This window comes from Brienomyrus brachyistius, unplaced genomic scaffold (assembly GCF_023856365.1).
Source record: "Brienomyrus brachyistius isolate T26 unplaced genomic scaffold, BBRACH_0.4 scaffold350, whole genome shotgun sequence".
Lineage (NCBI taxonomy): Eukaryota > Metazoa > Chordata > Actinopteri > Osteoglossiformes > Mormyridae > Brienomyrus > Brienomyrus brachyistius.
This window is the reverse complement of record NW_026042625.1, coordinates 110,420-135,097: the sequence shown is the minus strand read 5'-3', so window position 1 is coordinate 135,097 and position 24,678 is coordinate 110,420. Positions and strand designations below refer to the sequence as shown.

General features: G+C 41.2%; 1 gene segment (V, D, J or C); it reads left to right on the top strand.

Annotated features, from left to right (window-relative positions):
* Window positions 1-8,642: 8,642 nt before the first annotated feature.
* On the top strand, window positions 8,643-15,161 carry LOC125728612 (Ig kappa chain V region K29-213-like). The segment is given in 2 exon segments: window positions 8,643-8,741; window positions 14,802-15,161. Coding segments are annotated over 2 exon segments (384 nt in total).
* Window positions 15,162-24,678: the final 9,517 nt, after the last annotated feature.

Below are 24,678 nucleotides of genomic sequence, written 5' to 3'. Positions count from 1 at the left end.
CAACAAAAAAGAGAAAAATGCAAAACCAAAGGAAGGCTTTCTTTTCTCTTAAAAGTCTTTTTTCTAAACCAACTGAGAGTCAGTTAGAGGGGTGTTCATTATCAGTATTGTTGCTGGCATTTCTGAAAATGTGCCAATTTTAGTCAAGTGGCTACTTTTCAAATGCAGTCCCTGGCCAAGATGAAGAAAGTTCATGAAGGACTACATGATAATATTAAGCACTGACATAACAAACAACATTTTTTACATGCAAAATATACAGGAAATATACACTGCAACAGGCTAGGATAGACAAATAACCAAATACACTTGCAAGCCTGACCACTTTAGACCCCAGATTAGAAAATTGGTGATGAGCATATATTTTTTCCAAGTTTTGTTTTGCTTCAAGTTCTCACAAATAAAAAAAAAAAAAAGATTTCCCACTATAGCCAGATCCAGTTTCTGTGGGGGGCGGGGGGGGGGGGTGACAATTGTAGTAATAAACTATTTCCTGCTGAAAACCACTGGGTAAACTATCCACAGGTCTCTGAATATCTGTGAGTCCCGAGACCTCCATGACAGATAGATATAAGTTGCCTAGTGTTGATCGGCAGGAAATCTTCTCCAAAGCCCCACCACCACCTCACACCAATCCACCCAGGGTTTTACTCCAAATAAATTTTGCTGGTAATACAAACCGGATCAACTTGTGGTTTGTGTCCACGTGTACTAGAGACAAAAGGCCCTGGTACATTCTGCGTACAACACAGCCAAGACTTGACAACCTTTATATGATGCGCATGGAAACAACCCTATGCATGGAGGCTGCAACTCTTCTCCACCGACCCTGTAGCCCATTGACTGCAGCCCTGCATTGACTATCCTGTAGCCTGCATTTGGTAGATCATTCTTGACAGAAGAAACCAAATTGTCAAGTTCCCTAACACAGAGCTCATACTCTTTTATTCTTCTTAAGATTGTTCTTCTTGAAACACCCATCAGTGTGGCTATGCAAGGCACAGGAAGGTGAGTATGGAGCATTTCTTTCAAACATGTTCTTCAATCAAAATCTTGGGTCGTCTATTGGTGGCAGCGACTTCCTGTGTGACACATGGGGCTGGGACGTTCCAGATGTGCCCTCACAAGGTCAAAGAGCTCTTGCAAAGCCAGGGTGATAGCAGGAGGTACTTCAATGTGATTAGACAGGGCCTGCAGAAGATACAGCTCCTGATGACAAAGGAACTCCAGGTAATCCAAATTTAGTGGAGTCGCGCTGAAATCCTATTTCTATTTTATGCAGAAGACTTTCGAGAAGGTGGTATCTGAGCTGTTCACAGAACAAATTATAGTAATGAGGTGTCAAGATCTTGTCTCTGATCCACACACTAGGCCTACCATTCAAAAGTTTTAATTATGAAAATGAAATGTTTTTGTTTTGTGAGGTGCTTGTTCATGTATGATGATGTAGTGGCTGCTCTGTTTGACCGTGGTAAACCCTTTTCACAAACAATATAAGTGAAGAAGTATGACATTAGATCTAAGGACCAGAGTATAATAAAGTTAAATAAAATCCATCAAAAACACTTACTCAGTGGAGATTCCAATGTAGTAGGCAGACAACTTTATGGCTTTAATAATGAGTGTATTTAGCAGCTACAAGGACAAAAGATATTATAAACCTCTCCATTTTAATGCTAATTTAATAAACATTAACAGATAGCACTTAAGGTGGTTCGCCTATAGTCCTGCTAACACTAACCCGAGAACTAATATCTGAGGAGCGTTCTTCCCAGGATTTGAATTTATTAAATTGGTTTTGTGATGTTGTATTAAGAAATTTTATTCACAATGCAATTTTACCGTACATTGGCCCATTCTTTTATATACGGTAAGACGAAGCGGGAAATTCGAGCGAGCGAGTTGCTGTGCAGACGCGAGCGCGTAGAGGGGATGGGTTTTCAGCACTCAGAGCACACGCACGCCGCGTGGTTCGACTTTTGGCCCTAATTTAACGGCGAGCGAGTGAGTGAGTGCTGTGCAATCGCGAGCGCGTAGAGAGCATGGATTTTCTGTTTTTATGCGCACGACTTTTGGCACTAATTTAACGCCATAGAAATGTGTGTTTAAAAGGGGAGGAGATCGGGTTGCAGCGCTGGTGTGAGCGGTTTCTCCGGGCAGTTCGCTCGAGGCTAACGTGGCTTTGGGAACGTGGTGCACCCGTCACCCATGCCAGGGAAGAAATCAAAACCGAAATGCTAGGAATATGGACTTCATCTTACGTCAAGCGTTTTCCCCCTCCATTGACGCCCATAAAGAAAAGGGCTTAAAGTCCCATATTCTAGCATTTCGGTTTTGATTTTCTTGTCAGGTAAGTCTTTATGGCCAGATACATTCGCGAGAAATTTGGTGATTTGTGGTGACTGTTTTAATACATTAAGTTGGCGTTACGCATTTTCACATTAAGCGTTTAGAATGTCCCGTGGCAGGTATCCCCTTCTATTGCCCCTAGGGAGGGTTGTAACCCTCGTCTGTATATTAATAAAGAATAATCCTTCTATTCCTGTCTCATGTATCTGGACCTCCCCAGCAATTTAACGAAATTTGGGTGGCAGCGGTTACAAGTGAACCCGTTTAAGTTAGCGCTCATACTTCCGTCCCATATGTTTAAGACCCACCTTGGCTGACTTAGCTGACATGTCCTGATTTCATAATCTTTCAAGTTGTTAATCTTTTCTCCTTCATCTAACTCCATGTTTTTAACTTCTTGTCATTTCTTGCCGTTTGACTCCTAGAAAATTATCAGACTAAATGACCCGTCAGCCTGTGCAGACAGCGATTTCAATGTTTTAATAAATTGGCCAGCAGGTGGGGGCAGTGCTCAATTTCATTAATGCCCATTCAGAAAACTTTCAGGCTTTATGTCTTAATGAACAGCCTAGAAAAGGACAAAGCATTATATTACTGATGCATACAGCAGATCCCCAACTCAGGCTGTGTTTGCATATTCTTAACAGTGCTACAGTATGTTCACACAGCCAGTACAAACAAACTTGCAAGATCTAGACCAGGGGTCACCACCTTTTTAAAACGGAGAGCTACTTCACGGGTACTGAGCCATACGAAGTTTGATATCAGTTTTAAACGCCCTCCTAAACATGTCTAAACTTCATAGCATGATAAACATGTTTTAAATGCTTTTTTATATTCAATTTCAAATCTATATAAATGCAAATGTGATAGATTAGAAACAGGACAAAATAAAATTTTAGATGATGTTCGCTGGTGAGTTGTGCTATTTATAGAACAGGTCCACCGGGCAACTCATGTGGTCATTGGGGGGCATCCTTGGGGCACCATGTTGGTGACCCCTTATCTAGACCTACCACATCAGGTAGGAAGGTGCCTATTTCTACCAACTATTCAGACCATCAGACCCAAACCATACATTCAGTCATGCACAGGCACTCCACCAGAGGGCTCTACATTCTGTCCTACATCTGCTCACCTGTTAGACCCACACTCAGTCTCCATCTGATTTCTACCTACTACTCGGACTATCTCACCAAAACCAGTCCTGTGGCCTGTTCTATGAAGCGGGGTTACTGGCTTATTGGGGAAACTTGTCGGATTTCTTGATCGGGACCTTCAACTGCTCTGCCATAGAGAGCATCCTAACATGCTGCCTTACCGGTCTGGTATGCGGGCTGCTGGTGGCCTCCTACCGCTCTGCCATAGAGAGCATCCTAACATACGGCCTTACGGTGTGGTATTCGGGCTGCTGGTGGCCTCTATGACTTTTTTTGTAGACAGTCCATCTGTGTGGTGCTGTTTGCACGAATTGTTTTGGGAAATGCACTTACAGTTTTGCAGATGTTAAGGGTGATTCCAGAAATGCATCAAAGCAACTGAGGAACTGCAATGTCACTGTACAGTTACTTATAATGGGCGCCAATGTAATGTGTAGAGTGGCAAATAAACTGATTCACCATTTACTCTCATGTACATCACTTAAAATGCTTGTTTTAAATGCAAATGTGTGAATGTAAATCTAAGCAGTAAAGCTACAATTTACATTCTGTTTGCATGGTGGAAAGAACATTTAATCTGCCTTTTAAGTGTGATTAGAAGATCTAATGCCTGTGTGCTTGTAATAAGATGGTCGCTGGTTCAAACCCAGCCACAGCACATCTCTGCGTCCTTGAGCGAGGCCTTAACCCCCAGCTCACTGGGCATCACTATGGGTGGCTGCCTTCGCAGACAACTTACTCTGTTTACTCTAAAAAAAAGAGAGCAAGTTGAGAGAGAAGTTAAGACAATTTCTCCACAGGGACCAATAAAGTATCAATTATTATTACTGTATGAGAGACTGTCTAATATCAGATAGATAACAGACCTCATACTGTGCTGAGCTGTCTGAGAGAGATGATTAGCAAATGCTCTCCCACAGTATCTCAGCACTCTGTACAAAGAACTTTATATGCTCAGTATCTGCTCCTGTTTATCTAATTGTTCTCATTTTAACTGGATGTTAAGGAGTAAATTAATAAACGTCATGTAAGTGCACATTAAAATGCTTTTTCACTGTTACTTAAGTTCCCATGTGAACAGCCAATCAGATCAGCTGATGTGTGTCCTCTCTGTTTCCTCTCTGTTTCCTGCCCTTTCATCCCGACCACGACCATGATCTCTCACTTAGCAGCAGAGCAGTTTATTCTAAACAGTGGAAGCACAAAAATGTTCAGACTCTTTGGTCTTCTCATTTTCATTAGTAAGGCCCTATAATATAAATTATTTTGGGATTTTAATATTTTCATTTATCTGTATGATGTGATCAGTGGAATTTGGCCATTTAATCTGCATCATAGTTAATAGTTATTTAGATTACTATTATATGTCTTATTTGATTATGATTTTTTTTGTTTTTCTGTTTTTGCAGACACTGCACTGACTACAGATGTTGTTCAGCCCAGTCACCTGATGAGGGTTCAGCTTGGAGACAGTGTGACCCTGACATGCTTCTGTCAAGGAGAAACAACTTTTGTTACTTTGTTTAAGCAGCTGTTGGTCGGAAGCCCCAGCCCAGGGCGAAAGCACTTCTCTACGTACCTGGTGAATTTTACAAGGAATATAAAAGCATAAACGTTACTCCTTACTGAATGCAGAGGGGAGTTTTAACCTCACTATTTCTAACGTGGAGCCGTCAGATTCTGCAGTGTATTAATTGTGCTGCTGTGTTTCTTCATGAGGTCACCTTCGGAATGGAACCTTTGTCATAATCACAGGTAAATGAGATTCCAACTATTTTCATATTTGCTTTATTATAATGTCAGTAAGATTATTCCCTGCAAAATAATTTTGACAGTTTAGTTGTTTGTCAATATAAAATTAGCAAAGATACCTTATTGTCTGCTTTGTTCCATAATGTTTTTCTAAACATCAAACAAAAATCATTCATTATTATTATTATTATTATTATTATTATACAATTTGTTGCATTTTGCTTGCTGTCAGCCAAAAGCCTAACCTTCTCTTTATACAGATGTTAATGTTACACATTGCAGCCTCTTTAAAACAAATAACATAAAAAAATGTTTGAGTTGTTATATACAGTATAGGACTGTGCAAAAATCTTAAGCAACAAAAGAAAATTATTTTTGACGTTATTTATCTGAGCAGTCAGTGTGTATTCACTCTGAAAAAAAAAATGCATGATTTAACATATGAACTAGGGATGTGCACCATTCAGAACTGATTTGAGAATGAAATTCTCAAATACGTATCCTAAAATTCAGATTTTTGAATACATATATGAACTTGAATTTCAGTTCATTTTGTTAATCTGAATTACATTTGAATTGTGGTTGAAAACAGGTTGTGGCATTGAAATTTATATTTGAATTTAAAGAAGAAGAACGAAAAAGGGTTTGGATTCAAATTCAAGTTCATATACGTACTGTAGGTGTAGCTTTTAACTAAAATATGAACTTTAATTTAAATATGAATTATACATAAACACATTAACATTGTTATACATCATTGTTATAAAAATGTCGTTTTGTAAAGAATGAAATAATGCAACATTTGAAGTGTCACCTAAAATAATAATTATACTGTCATTTTGTGCACCATGGTGGATCTGCTCATAGGAAGCGCTGAGTGTCTCTCCTTAAAAGTCAGTGTTGGCTGCAGTGACGGCAGTTTCTAACCTAAGAAACGTCCCTGTTGGGGAAAGCGCCCGGCGTTTCCACCCCAACTCCACATTTATGAGACACACACAGGTTACAGTTTTACTTGCAAGGGTACCCCACACTCTCTGCAATGCAAACTACAGCAGAATGTGTTACAAGGGTGGTTCCCCTTGTCTTCTTTATTTATAGTCAATGGGGGGCGCAAGAGAGGGAAGTGAGATTCTTATCTAAGTAGGCAGCTGTTAACCACCTACTTAGAGTACAATAGCTAAGAGTATGTGGCTAGAAGATAAGAAATAACGTATACATATATATTTACACTCATTGCTGATCATACAGAAATGATTAACAACTGTTTCTTCAACCTAACAGTCCCTCCTGTTTATCATGACAGTATGATCAGAAGCATCAACATTGTACAAGTTGCAAAAGCACTTTAGGTACAACCTTCATTTAGACCACATTGTCATTATCCTAGGAAAACATTTAATTCCGGTTCTTCAGGTCGAGCCCTGCACGGGTGCTTTCGGCTCGGCCGTCATTATGAATTATATGTCTTCTTCATCGCCATCGCTGGAAACAGGCTCTGTCTCTATAGTTTGGGTAAGGGAGAGAAACTTGTACTGCGTGTCCGAAAAGCAGCGTTAAGAGCTTGATTAATAAACATTTTCAAACATGGTATAACAGTAATAAAACAACAGAAAAATAAAATGAAAAACAAAAGAAAATATAAGTGAAACATTACTTTGATATCCTATACCTGCAGAAGATATTCATAGCTCTGCCATACACCGTAGGTCCTTCACTATGAGTGAGCATTACTGAACAAACATAGCAATTTGTCACATTTTTCGCTGTTACAGTATCATGTACATATCGGTACCAGTAGTTTTGCATAAATGGATGTGAGTGGTCAGCGGGCAACGGGCGTAGATGGAAGTCATCATGGGTCCATCGCCGTAGGTGCTGTAATGGAGCTGGTGAGAGCCAGGACAACCATACAAGTCCTACAACAAGAATGACCCCTAGAGTCACTTTACCACATCCCCACCCTATCAGGGCCATCCTAAATAGAGTGCAGCTCAGTTGTTTTCTTCACCGGGTTGAGACAACAGCACCCTATTGGTTACTGTGCCTTTGTAGCGGACTTCCACTGCTACTCTGTTGCTGAGGCCTCTGATAAGGGCTTGATGGGTTTACAGTGACTTTTGTGTATCCAGGAAGGTCGTCTCTGCGATCTTTACTGCTGTTGGTGTTGTAAGGAGGACTTGATAAGGACCGTCCCACCGAGGTGTGCTCCAATCTTTCCGCAACAGGACCTTGACCAGGACCCATCTCCCGGCTGCAAGTTATCCTGTTGAGTAGAAACAGAATTTACCGGCAGACCTACTGGGGGCTATGTTTTTGTTGTGATGTTAGTAGTTTACGCATCCAATCGGCCAGCGTATTTTCTCGGTCTGCTTTTTCTATGTCATTCATTTCAGTTGCTAGGGAAATGGTCTACCATACACTATTTCAAAAGGTGTTAATCCTGCAGGAGTGGGAGTTATTCTCATCCATAATTTTACTAGAGACAAACATTCTGGCCACGGCCTTTTTGTCTCTTCCACTGTCTTTCTTAGCCTTGTTTTTAATAGTGCCGTTGGTCCTTTCCACTAAGCCTGCGCTCTGAGGGTGATACGCACAATGATTCTTAAGCGTAAAACCTAATGCTTGTGAGCAAAGGGACATAGTCTGATTTACAAAATGAGTCCCATTGTCTGATCTTATAATATGAGGTATGCCATAGGTAGGGAAATAATGGCTTACCAAACATTTTGCAACGGTCATTGCATCACAATGCTTTACAGGGTTATTTCTACCCACTTAGAAAAGGTGTCTATAATAACTAGACAGTATTTCTTTCCTTGTGACCAAGATAATTCAATAAAATCCATATGTACAACTTGAAACGGATACTCAGCTGTGGGGAACTGGCCACGTTTGGTCTGATGTTACCTTGTGCATTGTGTTTACAACAAATTAAGCATGTCCTACAAAACTTGTTTTGCATAATCAGAAAAATTTATAGCATAGAAATATTGTTGTATGATATGTACCATCCCTCCTGTTGAGACATGAGTATTTCCATGGCTCACCAAAGCAGCTGTTTTGTATAAATTTTTTGGTAGGATGGCTTGTCATTCATATAGTAAACTTTCTCTCGTTGTATTGCTCCTCTTTTGATCCAACTTTGTACTTCTATTTTAGGAGCATGAATCTGTGCATCACATAGCACATCGCTATCTATAAAAGAATGTCTGCCACTGATAAGGTAGGTTGTTTCAGTGCCGCTTCTTTGGCGGTTTTATCTGCAAAACTATTTCCTGCGGTTTCTGCAGAGTCATCAGTCTGGTGTGCTTTGCATTTGCACAGTGCAAAGTGAGTCGGTAAATGCACAACGTCAATAATCTAAGTAGCAAATTTGTATGAGTAAGAGATGTGCCCTGTGATGTTCTAAAACCTCTATTTTTCCAGACTCTTGCATGGTGATGGACAGCTGCAAACACATATTGACTATCAGTGTAGATAGTAAAGTGACTTGTTCTTGAACAGTTTCACATGCCCTGATCACAGCATAGAGTTCAGCCGCTTGTGCTGAACAAGTAGAAGGGAGTGCATTGGCTTCTAACACTTCGTAGATGTAACTACAGCATACCCAACTTTATTTTTTCCATATCATTTTTTGATGCTGAGCCATCTACATAAACAACTTCTGATCCTGGTATAAAAGTTTGCAGAATATCTGCTCTTGGTTTTGTTTGTTCTTCTATTGTTGCTTTGCCAAGAATGTGGCTCCCCATCCTCTGCGGTGGGAGGAGCGTGCTAGGGTTCAATAGGCCACACCGCTGAAGTTCAATGTTAGGTTGTGAGAGCAAAAGTGACACTAAGGTAAGATGTCTTGTATGTGTTAAGAATGGAAGCGGTGTCTGCCAACAAGATTAGAGACACAGAATGAGGAACTTTAAGTATGAGGGGGTGACAAAGTACCAATTCTGCTGATCCTTTACTGCTTCTGCAGCAGCTGCACATGCCTGTTAACACTGTGGAAAGCCAGCTGCTACTGCATCTAATCGTTTTGAATAGAATGCTAACGGTCTCTCTTTTGCTCCGAATGGCTGTGTTAATACTGCTTTCATATAACCTTGATTAGCATCTACACATAGGGTGAATGGTTGTTGATAATCTGGTAGAGCAAGGGTCACATTGGTTTGCAACATTCTTTTTAAATTTGTAAAAGCATTTTCTCCGTCCTCAGTCCATTGTATTTGTCCTTTAGAGTCATCTCCTTCCCGTATATTAAATTTGCAAAGGTTGAACTAGAAAGCATAATCTGGTAACCATTCTCTACAATAATTGCAGAGCCCTAAAAAGGACATCATCTGTTGTTTAGTCTGTGGTTTAGGTGCTTCCTGTATAGCTGGTTTCCTTATCTCTAGCAGCGAGCGACCTTTTTGTGAAAGGTTATGCCCTAAATAGACAACTGTCTTTTTGCAATACTGCAACTTCTGTTTAGAAGCTTATGTCCAGTATTGTATAAATGCTGAAGCACAGTTAGGGTAGTTTCTTTGCAATGTTGTCTGAATCTGCTGCTATTAAGATCATCCACGTATAGTAATACCTGACTATGTGATGGTATTTCACAGGTACTCATAGAGTATCTAAGGGCCATGGTATATACATGTGGACTTTCAGAAAATCCCTGAGGGAGTCTAGTATATGTATATTTTTTTCCCTTTATAGGTAAATCCAAATAAATGTTGAGAATCAGGGTGCAATGGTACTGAGAAAAATGCATTACTAAGATCCACTACTGAGAAGTAGCTTTTATCAGGAGTCAATGAGTTGAGCAATAAGTGTGGGTTAGGCACGTCTGGTGCTGCATGTTGCACTATGTTATTAACCGGTCTTAAATCCTGCACCATGCGCCATTTCCCTGTATGTCCCTTCTGGACTGGAAAGATAGGAGTGTTGCAAGTGGCTTCAGGAGCCTCTCGCAATATTCCTGATGCTAACATGTCTTGCACTACAGGGGCTATACCTTTTTCTGCTTCAGGTTTTAATGGGTATTGCCTAACTACCGGACGGTGTTCTGATTTCACAATTACTTTGTAAGGTGGAAACCCCTTTACCAGCCCTACATCAGTGGGGGGAGGACGACCACAACCCTTCTGGGAGGCGATCTAGATCTGGACATGATCCCTCTCCAGGGTTGAAAAAATTTGTCAGGTTGGGTCCTTTAAGTGTGTGGTGGGAGTGGTTTGAACTCTCCATCCCAAAGGAAACCGCCACACATTGTGTTTCTCATCATAGCTCCAACAGGAGCCAGATACGGGTTGGTAGTCATTGTAACTGTGCATAGAATCTCGTAAGAACATCTCTACATCTCTCCACTGCATCTGGGGTGGTTTTGAAAGAGATACGTGTGGTGTTCTCTCTCTAAATACAGCCTGTTGCTTGTTAGATAAAATGACTGAGGCTGCTGAAAACCCAGTGGTGGGGTTAACATACATATGTTGTAAGGTAATACAAGTGTCTTGGAGGGCATGAAACGTTTTGTCATAGACATAATCTGGTCCAAGGGTGTCTTTGTACCACATAGTGACGTGTAAGGCATCGTCAGGCATGAACTGGGCCTGTCTAGGGGACTGCTTTTCTCTAGTTTTCCGCAATATTCTCGTGTCTGTGCAGTTCCCCCTAGGTCCAGAGACCAGTAATATTGTGGTGTTGTGGTTCCTTGCACAACATAAGCTTCTTCATTTACGATTGCTTTCATGCCAGTGGCTGTGGCAACCACGCTAATGCCCCTTTGTACCATAAGGTCTCGGCCTAACAAGTTAACAGGACAAGAAGGGCTTATTAACACCTGTGCTTGACATTCAAGTCCAGTTTCCTTATCTTTTACTGCAACTGGTTTGTTAACTGATGTCTGTCTGTCTGACCTCCTGCCGTTTTTATATTTATGACTGATGAAGAATATGTGACTCCGGGAGGACTGGAGGTTAGGACAGTCCTACATGCTCCAGTGTCACACAGACATTCATATACTTTGCCGTTTATGACTAACTTCCGACTTGGCAAGGTTTCCCACTGCCTTTCTGCTAATAACTGACACACTGCTTTGTAAATCTATTTCCTTATCTAAAAGGTCTTGTAAAGTGACCTCCGTTCCTTTCTTAAAATCACCTCTGTTTTGCCTCGGATGGTGTCGGTAACAGGGGCCTCCGAGGGGGGTCATTGATCATTGTTTTCAATGGAGTTTGGGTTATATGGTTGTTTCCCTACTCTACAATTCCTAGCTAAGTGTCCAGGTTTCCTGCATGTCCAGCAAATGTTATCTTGCTGAGACGAATTCCTGTAATTGTTTCTGAAAACACCTCTCCCCCTTCCTCGGCCCTCTTGACCTTCCTCTGAATCCTCCCCTCCCCCGGAGGATTCATTTGCACTAGCGCTACTACTTCTGAGGCGCTGAATATTGTGTCTGTCTTTTCCTGTTTCTGCGCTTTCTGCGCGTGTTGAGCATATTATAGTGCTTGTTGGACTGAACCAGTATTCTGATGTACCCAATGTTTGTCAAGATATTTTCGCAATTCGGGCTTTAGGCCTGCGACAAAAGCTCGTTTTAGCTGTTGTTGGTACACTCCTACTGCCTCTTCATCAAATGGGATCCCTGAGTTTCCTCTAAATACAACTCTCATTCTATCCATAAAATCCTCAGGTTCCTCTCCATCTTTTTGTTTACATTGCGCTATTCGTCCATAGTCTGCGCGTCTTACGAAGGCTGCTCTCTACCCTGTTTCGCAAGTCTCGTAATGCTTGTATGAGTTCCTGCGAGTCATGTGCTAAGACTTCATCATTATTACCATGTCCTGTGAAGTCTCCCGCTACACGTCCCCATTTATGGGTAACAACTGTCTGAGACATCTATACATTTCCTGCCGTTCAAATGAAAACTACTTTGTAATTCTAGGATGGCAGTCCAAAACTCGGGTACCCCTTCTTCAACCGGGGGTATTCCTTTTAAAGCCGCTGTTCTATCCTCAGCGGTCCAGGGTCTATATACTAACATAGTTTCGGGTCCTGCATTATTTGGGCCTCGATTTGGATTTGCCACTTCTACGAGTGGACACACCAAATCATTCTCCCAGTCTTCCTGTTCTGTGTCATTTTTGGATGCCAGCGTACTTTACTTGTCTCCAGATCCTTTAACGGATACAGAGAAGGGTTAGACCCTCGGGTCATCATTCGAGATGATTCCCCTCCTCCTATTTGTCGTCTATTTACAGCTGGAACTGGTGCAGGCGCAATCATTGGAATTTGTGGGGGCAGTAAGGGAACTGGAGCGGCAGAAGATTTTGTTGCCGTCTCCTCATCTAGTGTAATTAAAGTCGCCTGTAATTTTTTCTCCTTATTTCCCTTTTTTTGCTGTCTTTTATTATCTCTTAATTACTCTGTTCTAACCATGCATCAGAAAAAACATATTCTTTTTTTCTGTCTTTTACCTTCTTTCTTATTGGTAGTCTGTAACATCTCCCGTTTTAAGTTTCCTGTAATTTTAATATATCTGGAGTGTGGAGTTTTTCCTTCAAACCCATGTTTTTTTCCTCCATCTCTGACTACTTATTTGTCCTGATCCTGGCTTATATCCTTCCATAAACTCTCATCCTCCCTCTAGTTCCATTTGTTTACTTTGATTCTTCCCCATTGTTACCTTTTAATGGATAACTACAAAAAATAAAAAAATCCTAAAAAGCAAGTCTCTGGCATGAGACCTCAGGAGGACACTAACACGGCCTTCTACTGCTCCCTATTAGAGCAGCGGTGTTAGTTTTCAGGGATGAAACCGTCCTTGATCCTTCAGTCACCAGTATGTTGTTGCTTTTAGGGTGGATCGTGTAGGTTAATCTAAAACCTATAAAAACACATCCACATACAACACTGTAATATTTCCAACAACGCCTACTTTCTCTCCCGGTTAATTTCGGCTAACCTCAACCACATGCATGTCTTGGCCACCTACTTATTTAGGTGCCGTATCTCTCACTTGGCCACCTACTCACCTTAGGTGCCATATCTCTCACCTGTATAGTGTGCTCTCTGATCCGTCACCGAGGTCCTTCAGACATCACCAGACGTCGAGCGCAGTTCTAACCACCGGCCTGATGACGAATTCACATCACAGGTCTTTCTTGCACCCGACTTCGAGTGGCTGTCGACAGACTTCGGTGTCGCTTCTCTCGGCGTACTGGAGACGTCTTCGGGGTTCCTCGGATCCGGCTCGAAGGACCAAATTCTATGTTGGGGAAAGCGCCCGGCGTTTCCCACCCCAACTCCACATTTATGAGACACACACAGGTTACAGTTTTACATGCAAGGGTACCCACACTCTCTGCAATGCAAACTACAGCAGAATGTGTTACAAAGGGGGTTCCCCTTGTCTTCTTTATTTATAGTCAATGGGGGGCGCAAGAGAGGGAAGTGAGATTCTTATCTAAGTAGGCAGCTGTTAACCACCTACTTAGAGTACAATAGCTAAGAGTATGTGGCTAGAAGATAAGAAAAAACGTATACATATATATTTACACTCATTGCTGATCATACAGAAATGATTAACAACTGTTTCTTCAACCTAACAGTCCCAAACACTTTTCCTGCATCAAAAGTCAAACTAGTCCCTATTCCTGCCATGAAAGGTTCACATAATGTCACCGATACCTGAACCAACCATGTTTATCAGAGGATGCCAACCCTTTGGCTGCAGCTTTCTCTGCACACCGCTGAGAGAGTCTTCAGTGTAGCAGGAAAAGATTTCAGGCCAGAAGATTGCAAATTAAATCATGAAACCTTTGAAGATATTATGCTGAATAAATGTAATAATAAATGAAAAATTAGCATGTGTATTGGAATAAAGCATAATTGTATTTGCCATGACGTTTTGCTTTTCGCTGTAGTGCTATGGTTGAACGGACAAACTTACTTTTGTGTGCATAAGAAAATAAATAGGAGGAACTACGAAACCAAGTAATTCCTTTTACTATGTATACTTTTTCTTTAATGTTAAAAGATAGACAAACTAGTAATGGGCAAACAGCTCTTCGGCTCTTGAATTAAATTATGCAGGTACTACAGCAAAATGCTCAAAAATACCAAAACACATCAAGAGCTAAATATGCAAAAACAATAAATACCTTCCTGTGGAAAGGGGCAACATAAACCAAATGTAAAGTCACGAAAATCATGAAAATATAAAGTACACTTTACACACTTCATTTCTTTGAATTGAAATTACTTATATTCATCTACCTTCATACATTAATACAAGACATTATATGATTATAATGTTTGTTATTATCATATAATTTTTATTTAGGTATTATGTAGGTGCAGTTAATGTATAGTGTTACCTGATATATACTAATACGCAGTAATACAATAAAAAGAGAGAAGAATGTCAGCTGTTCTCAAGAAGTTACTGATTTCTTGGATGGCTAGAAGAAACATCGATTCAGTTCTGTAAGAACAATTTTTGAGGATCTGTATTTTCCATTGTTATTCTCAAAGGGCTGTCATCATGACTATTTTGCTTTTCAGGTAAAGACTCCAACAGCAGGACTGTGGTACAGCAGCCTGTGTCTGACACATTGCAGCCAGGAGACTCTGTGAGCCTGCAGTGTACGATAGAGACTGGGAGCTGTGCAGGAGAACACAGTGTTTACTGGTTCAGACATGGATCAGGAGAATCCCTTCCTGGAGTCATTTACAGCCCTGGAAACAGCAGTGATGAGTGTGAGAAGAGCCCTGAGGCTGGATCTCCTACACGGAGCTGCGTCTACAGCCTCCCCAAGGGGAACCTCAGCCTCTCCGATGCTGGGACTTACTACTGCGCTGTGGCCATGTGTGGGGAGATGCTGTTTGGGAACGGCACATAGCTGGATATAGATGGTAACACCCAGTGGGGGAGATGCTGTTTGGGAACGGCACACAGCTGGATATAGATGGTAGCACCCAGTGTGGAGAGTATATCTGCTTCAAAGTTTAATTAGCTTATTCTGCTATTAAGACATTTATTTCTTTTTTTAATGTAATGAATTTTCTAATTTAAGTGCTTAAATTAAATTACACAGATGTTAATTTAATAATTATCCATCCATCCATCCATTTTCCAAACCGCTTATCCTATTGGGTCGCGGGGGGTCCGGAGCCTAATTTAATAATTATTTCAAATATTAATATCCATCCATCCATCCATTTTCCAAACCGCTTATCCTATTGGGTCGCGGGGGGTCCGGAGCCTAATTTAATAATTATTTCAAATATTAATATAAATTGTTAAAATACAAAATACTAGAAGTTCATGTTAAAAAATGGACTATTTACAAAACAACTGCTGTAATGTGTTATCGATTTGATCTTAACTAATGTAATGTAAGCAAATGGGAATGTGTCTCTATATCATTATGCTGAAATCTATCTCTTTGTTACAGGCTTTCAGAAGCTGCTGGATCCTCTTCACTCTGGCTTGCTGATAGTTTTATCTTGCAGCATTATTCTGAACGTTGCTCTCCTTTGTATAAGATGTAAACTGACCTGTACACACTGTGCAGGTACGCTGCCCGGCTTTATGCACTCAGAAGGACAAAATGTAGATTTTAACAAATTATAGAAATATAAAATTGTTTTATGATAGATAACATTTTCATATTAAAACCACTCTTGCAGGTAATACAGTTTTAAAATCCATTATTAAATCTCACCTTATTTATATAAACCTTTTTGTACTGTAAGATTTACATTTTTGTATTATATCTTTCATATTTTGCAAAATCTATTGAAATATACATGTTGCAATAAGTTGCATCTCAATAACTTTTATTACCAAGATCTCCTTTATAGCAATTTTATTATATATGATATATGAGAACAAATGACACGTATCCAAACATGCACACTTAAATTGACAGAAGTCATTTTTACTTTCATTTTTGAGACAAAAAGGATGTTGATTGCTTGAAAATTCGGAATGTTATCTGACCACGGTATGATACCGTGCGAAATTAAATAATATATTGATGTGTTATATATTTTAAACAGATGAAAAGAACAGTGATATATCAAAAGTGGAATGGTCACGCAAGCAAGTATGTAATAAATATTTCAAATTACAAATCGTCAGTAAAACAAATGAACCTCAGACTGATTTCCATCCTGGGATCAGCATTTTAAGTGCTATTTGTGAAAATAGGTAATAGCAAACCGATTTGATCCATCCAATTCTGCCATCTTTGTCTCCACAGTGCCATGACGAGGACACACTGAATTCGCTGCCCTGAACCTTAAGAAGCCAAAACCCAGGAGACAGAAGAAAGACGGGAATAATGACACTCTGTATTCTGACCTCCGCTACAGAGATTATGAATAAAGATGCTTCTCATTCATGTCAGTCACACAGAGTGTTCAGGGTGTAGCTTTAATAATGTTCAGAGGAGGGCAGGGGAGCCAGTGCTTCTGAGACTGAATCACGGGATTTTACGGAGCACCGGTGCTGAGTTTGGTGTCAGTGTGTTTTGGGGCGCCATTTTTACTGGAAGTGCAAATGTTCAAGCCAGACTGGGGGCTGAGGGAGGGGGAGAGGGGAGCCACAGAGATTATTTCTTCATGGCATGGGGGGGAATAAGCGGCTTTAATGTTGTGGAAAGGCTGAGTTGCTGCAATCAGTTCTTTGATGTCACACATGCTTACTTGTCTCCCTTGTGTACCATGCTGAATGGTTTGGGGGCAAACGCACAGGGACTGATCGATTATATTAAACAGATGAAAGAAACTGAATGAAAATTTCAAGTGTTCTTAAATTACGTTTTTCATTTAATTGTGTGTTCTGGATGTATTTTTGAGTATATACATGTACCTGTATATGTACCTGTATATATACCTGTGTCGTTAATAACGATGTGGATAATTAAGAAAGAGGAGTTTTGTTTCTTGCTCCCTGTCTTGTTACTTGGCTCACAAACATACACACCCATAGACACACACACAAACATACACAGACACACAAACACACACACACATAGACACACACACACACAAACACACATGCACACATGCACACACACACACTGCTACGGCTCTGTAAGAACACTACCATGCTCTTTTGTGTGAGTGGGGTGGGGGGTGTTAAATAAGATGAAAATGACAATGGCTGTACTTTTGTTATGTCAGTTGTGTTTCTATAGTCATTGTATCATATTCCACAAGCTTTTTATTCTACAAGATGTACAAGCCAGTCAGTGTATTCAGTGGGTGTTCAGGAGTCATTAGGTTCTGAAAAATGTCTTGCATTTAAAACATAATGTACTTTTGAATACTTAAGTATTTTTAGATGCAAATACTCCAGTACTTTAACTGAAGTAAAAAATTAACTGAAAAACTTTGAGTATTATTTGACGAGGAGTATCTATACTTAACTCAAGTAGTGAAGTTGTGTACTTTGTCCACCTCTGTCCAAAAGTGACATACAGCTGTAAGCTGTTTGGGTTTGTTTGTCTGCTGAGTGCTTCTCTGCAGTGCTGCAGATGTTTCCACTGGTTAGATGCAGCTCAGGAAGACTGACCCTGACTGCACTGTGCTGGACTCACTTTGCAAAGAGTAAAAACCACACAGACAGAACAATATCTGCTTCTTGTAAGACCCTGTTTCCTCTCTACCTCACCCAGGTCACGCTTTCAAGTATTCAGCCTAAGTTATTTTATCCAAACAAGCCACCATTATTATTCATGCAGCTGGACATTTGACTGGAGCACATGATTGCTACATATCACTACTGTACATGGAACGGAAATGTACAGTTTTCACAACAGAACTTTAGAAAAGCAAAATTCTCATCAGTCCACATCTCTAACCACCACACATCCTAGGGCTCCCATTTATAATGGGTACATTTTTTGTTTTATTCACATTCTTTTTCATCACACAGATAAACACCATCCATTAATCTTACAGCATGTATCCTGGTCAGGGTGATGGGGACGACACCACCTATATCGAGTGTGATTTAAGGCCAAGACCTTAAAAGGGAGAGTCAAGACTGAGGCTTGTTACAAGAGCAGTGGGGCACAAAACACAAACAACATCATTATGAATGTAAAATAAATGGATGTATATATAAATATAGGGTAATAATAGAAACAAAAAATAAGAATATATTACATACAGAGGAATATTATAGGAATATTAAAATTAACTTATACACCAATCCTTAACTTATACACAATCCTATTGCATGTAACATTATTGCTCATGTGCCAGATATTAGCCTCCCAAAGGAAGCTGCCACACAGGGCATAATGCACTGGCTCAATGCAACACTGCACATCAGTGAATAAGGAGGAACAATATTGCAGATCAGCAGCAGATAGAAACTGTATCAGAAGACAGTGAACAGGGGAAAAAGTTCAATGAGCAGAGTGCAGATTATAAAGCCTGACTGCTGTGGGGCCCAATGACCTGCGGTACCGTTCTGTCACACGCCGGGTGTCTGAGTCTCTTACTGAAGGAGCTGCCCTTACGGGCCTCCATAGTCTGCTGGGGGGGTGAGAGGTGTCACATAAAATTGATGACAGCCTTGTTATCAGCCTGCTCTCATCCATCTACTCTACAGTGCCAAGGGACGCTCCTCCCTGATGATGAGAGGAGTCTAAGCATGTGGACATTTGGGATAATGTGAGTTCAGAACTGGATGGTCAGCTGTACGACTTCCAGTCTGTAGGCAGACTCATCACCTTCAGTTATGATGGCAAACACAGTAGTATCACCTGCAAAATTCAGGATCTTCACTGGAGCAGCAGTGATTTGTGTAGAAATTGAAGAGAAGAGGGAGAGCACAGAGCCTGGAGGAGCTCAGTGCTGAGGGTCAGCGTGTCTGATGTGTGCTGTAAGCATACAGATGTCCTGCATTTGTGGAACATTTTGTTTGTGCTGCTGTTTATATGTGTTGTTGACGCTGCAGTCAGTAATTTTCCACTAGCAGTCTCACCTCTGCATTTTACAGGAAGACTGACCGACTGAGAGCAGGGTGTTTGTGTCTCTCTTCTCAGTGAGCGAAAACCACACAACCATCAGGTCCTCAGCTCAGGCCCACTGCTTCACTAGAAAAACCACAAAGGGTATTTTTATCTAAAAGTGGGTGAGCAAGTGAGATGTTATTGACAGCATGAATTTGTCTACTAACATTTTAAATTCAAACCTAAAAAGCAGTATGTCCAGGATGTCAGTAATTACATTTAGTCAGTATGAACAATTTGGGTGCAATAATATAGAATAATGTAGAATTTTGCATAATTCAGTTAATACCAGTAAGATACCGATCATTAACACTATAAGGTCATGTTGCTGAATCTCATTGTTAAAGTTAAATGAATCTACGCATTTTATACACACAAGACTGTGCTTAGTTCATCTTTCAGTCAAAATCACACAGTGAGGCAAATCTGACCATCTTAATTGTTTTTGCTTGTGTGGAATGGCATCCCATGCAGGCCTGTGCTCTGTGCTTCCTGGGACAGGTCCCACCCTCTCCAGACCCGATGAGACTTAGTAGTCGCTGGATAAAAGATTGACAAAAGATAAAAATACAAAAGTCATTCTTGCTGTCTAACCTCTGATTACTGCATGACATTTCTGATTTCTGATAACTGATAAGTAGAAAATATGTTTAGTCTCTTGCTTGGTGGTAAGAAAAAAGGAGAACCACAAAGAGCACAGTCATTTTCAAGGTTATTTCTCACTGGTCAGTGTGAAAGGCTGCGTCATTAATATAACGCCGGGCTCAGCACAGTGACTGCACCTGCGCTGCACTGTAGAACACAAGCCAGGCTGCAGACCATCAGCCCTGAAAGTTAAAACAGGACTCGTATGTGTGTCATGTGGTGTTTAATAAAAATTTACAGGACAGAACATAGTGGATTCAGTTTCCTTTGCTCTTACACTCCCAGTCCAAAGTGTGGCCACGACTGCTGTCAATGCATCTGTCTCTTTTTTCACCTTAATTTTTCACCTGTGTTATTCACCTTAATATCAAAGGCTCCAAAGCAGTACAGTAATGCAGAACAAATATTGTAACTAACAAGGAAGTGGGGAGGTAATGGACAGAAGTGTTGGTTTTTGGTAACTCCACTCCTCTGACCTCCACTGTAATTTTAGGTTCCTTGGAACAATATTGTAAACCAGTCATCCACACACCTAGGGGTTAAAGTCGACACCACCTTAAGTTTGACACTCAGATAAGGTTAGTTGTCAAGTCAAGCTTTTTACAATTGAGGCAGTTGGCCAAAATAAAGCCAATTCTTTCTAGGCAGCACTTTGAGACAGTAATCCACTCTTTTGTCACTACTAGTTTGGACCACTGTAACGCCCTCTATGTTGGGGTTAGAGGCTCCACTATTGTTCACCTCCAGAAGGTTCAAAATGCTGCCGCACCATGGAAATATGAGCATGTCTCCCCCATTTAGCCTCACTCCACTGGCTGCCCGTACATTTTAGGATTCATTTTAAAATTCTGTTATTTGCTTTTAAAGCCCTCAGTGGTCTTGCTCCATCTGACCTGTGTGAGCTGCTTCACCCTTACACCCCCACCCGCTCTCTCAGGTCAGCTGATCAGCTGTTCCTGACGGTTCCTAAGACTCAGCGTGAGCTTAGAGGGGATCGAGCCTTTGCAGTCGCAGCTCCTAAATGTGGAATGACTTGCCTTTTCACATAGAGAGGAATCCCCTCTGTCCGTTTTTAAATCTCTTCTAATCTCTTCTCCTTCCACCTTTGACACATTGTGAGATGTTAATTTTAATAGTAAATCTTATTTTAATCTTAGCCTTTTCTTATTAATTAATAGATTTTTTTAAATTTTTATTAATGGCCTTTTACTCACATTGAATGTTTTGGTTTTTATTAAATTTTCTTTTACTTCGTTTTTAAGTGTGTGAATGTTTTTATTTATTCCTTTGTGCAGCACTTTGGTCCATAAGGTTGTTTAAAGTGCTTTTCAAATAAAGAGCTGGATTGGATTACATTGGAAGATGGCTCAACAAATCTCTTTCACAGAATGTAAAATTCGACAGAGGGCGCAAGGTGACATTCTGTCAGGGGCCCAGAATTTTTAGCTACACCTCTGTGTTACTGTGTTTTTTTTTGTTCTCGCCATCAATAACTCTGGAGTTGCTATATCGCCACCTGGTGGTGAAAAGATCAGACAAAAATATGTACACATGTTACCACAGTTTGAAATTGAGTGCAGAGTTAACAGGTTTAATTAATCGTCCCCACGGATGCCAGTCATGAAATTTGAGAATTGCAAATTAAAACACAGGAAAAAATCAGGAACACTACACAGATAAAATATTTAGCAAACACTCAATGTGCATCCAGGGTGACAAGGGACAACTGGAGGATGATATGACAATCTGACAGTGACATTCACAGCACTTTATATGTTGCCAAAAACAGAAAAGGGGATTAAAATCAAGAATCAGAAATCATGTATGAGGGTGGGGCTGCTTGGTGGTGCAGTGATTAGCACTGTTACCTCCCACCACTGGGACTCAGGTTCGAGTCTCCGCCTGGGTCACATGTGTGGGAGTTTGCATGTTCTCTCTTGCTAAATTGGCCGTAGGAGTGCATGTGTGTGTGAATGGTGTGTGAATGTGCCTTGCAATGAGCTGCCCCCCCGTCCTGGGTTGTTCCCTGCCTCGTAGCACAGATCCTTCCAGGATAGGCTCTGGACCCCCCGCGACCCAGTAGCATAAGCGGTTTAGACAATGGATGGATGTATGAGGGTGAGTCACAATGACGACAGCTGCTCTGTTGACTTGGTCCCAGGAGTCGTCAGCGTTGGTCTGCCGGGGCCCCCGTCCTGTCTGTGGAAGCACCCGTCTTGTTGGCTGTTCTCTCTGCCTGGGCCCCCTCTCCTGCTGCCTCACGTTTGGGTTGAAGTGGCTCCCCAGTGCTTCTGTAAAGCTCTTTGTGTATCTTAGAAAAGGGCTGTATAAATGTAACATTCATTCATTTATTCAAGGTCCCAGCCAGAAGAGTGCAGTACTACACTGTCCCCCCACAGCCTGAATCAGCTGGATGTTTAGGATTAAGACACTTCCTGCATTAGGCCATTTACCCTCAGTGTATTTCCATACCCTGAACAGGATGGATGACAATACTATGGCCCTAATTTTCAATACACAGTTTTCACAGGAGTCTCACCCTCATCCACATTCTCTGCATTCCTTATCTCATGCTTCTTTGCCACCCGCATCTCCTCTGCCTGCTTTGTCTCATTTTCCCACAATTGAAACACCGTCCAATTTGTCTCTGTTTTAGTTCTACCACATTAGTCCCTGAGCAACCAGTCTGATCCCGTTCCTCTAATTTCAGATGCATCTGGCTTATCTGATTGGGACTGAAGCTGCTGTTACTAGGAAAACCACATTCGTCCCACTGGGGCAGGTCTGACACCGCGTCCTTCCCATATGTCTCCCATAATTGTTGTACAGAATTTCAGCTGGAGTTCTTTCCCAGAAGCAAGTAATTTCACTTTAGCACCTGTCAGTAAAAGTCAAGTAGGTCTTTAATGTTATTTTTAACTTTACACAGTTGAGTATAGTACAGTTACAAAAGAAACTGTTTCCCTCGGACCAAGGTGCTACTTAAATTAACAGAAGACTAACACATACCAACCTAGCAACATACTGTATGGTGCATAATGAGCAAAAACTGTGCAAACATTGCAGGACAGTGCAAAAAGAGAGGACAACTGACACCAACGAGCACAAACAGCACAGTAAACCCAGTACTGAGAAGGCGCAGTTTGGTTGTCCAATGAGGTAGCAATAAAAATAAATAAAAGTAACTGTAAACATGGCGACAATAAGATAAAAAATAGTAGTTAAATAATAAGTGTGTTAATGAGTGTATGTGTGTGTGGTATCAGATTAGTCCCTGAGAGTTCAGTAGTCTGACGGCATGGGGGATAAAGCTGTTTGAGTCTGGCTGTGAAGGCCCGAATGCTCCGGGACCTATTTCCAGAAGGCAGGAGGGTGAAACGATAATGTGAGGGGTGGGTGGGGTCATCACAATGGTGGTGGCTTTGCGGATGCAGTGTGTGGTGTGAATATCTGTGATGGAGGGGAGAGATATGTTAGGGTTATCTTCTTCTGAAGATGCGCTGGAAACAAACCAGTCTCTGAACACAGACCAACACAGACAGCTGTGATGACGTTTTACTTGCTGCAAGGTGTAGGGAATCCACTTGCAGAGTCTCCGCAGTTTCAGCAAAATGATGGTTTATTGAACAGCAAAAATAATACAATGTAATACAGTGTAGAGACACACCGGGTACTGAAAGGCAGCTCAGATACAAATTGAAGACAGTTTCTTCACCCCCCTTATACCCAAAAAGGCCCTCCCCACCAAGGTGTTGTGTGTAGGTGTTGTGAGTGAATTTACATATAAAGAGTGACCCCCTGGAGTGTGAGGATCCTGAGACAGGGACGGGACAGGACAGGGTGGAGACTTTTATGATCATTGTAATTCAATTCTTATCACCTTATCTTATCCTTATCACCATAGTGGTGCCAACTGGAACCCCCATTCTCTCCCTGGCTTCCCCCATGATCATAAATTCCTAACATTGTCTGCATTCAAATAGATCAACCAAGAACCTTGGGACATTTTTACCACTTTTCCTTACAAAGGGAAGCCCGGTCCTGACCTCGAGGTGTCAGCCTCTCAGTCGAACTCAGCCAACTTCGAAAGAGTAACTCCCCTCGCAGTGTCTTTTATTGAGGTACACAAACAGGATATGCAACTGACAGTGAACATTGTTTGTCACCATATATGGGGTGGAAATATTCAAGCGACAGTTCTTGAGACGTGTTATTGCTCAATTAAGATCAAGCTGCGGCAGGGTGTTGTTTCTAAGCGTCTAGCAAAATGATGATAAAAAAAGTACATATTTCTCTAACACGATACTCCCAATGATTTTCTCACCTGGTCATACTATCTGTTGTAGGGACTTGTGATCTGAGGCGACACAGTTCTCAAAGCAGACCGAGATGCAGCTGCTCAGGGTGCTTTCAACAGTTCCCCAATAGAGTGTGAGAATGGGATGGGAGATGGGCTTTTCTGAGCTTCCGTGGAGAGTAGAGGTGCTGCTGTGCTTTCCTTACTATGGAGCTGATGTTGAAGGACCTGGTGAGATTCTCCGCCAGATGGACAACAAGGAATCTGGTACTCTCTACGATCTCCACAGATGAGCCATCGATGTGCAGCAGAGAGTGGTCACTCTGTGTTTTGTGTTCTTCTAACGTCAACAACCATCTCTTTGGTCAACATTCAGAGACAGGTTGTTGGCTCTGCAGCAGTCCGATAGTCATCACACTTCCTCTTTGTATGCTGAGTCACCGTTTTTATTGATGAGACCCACAAC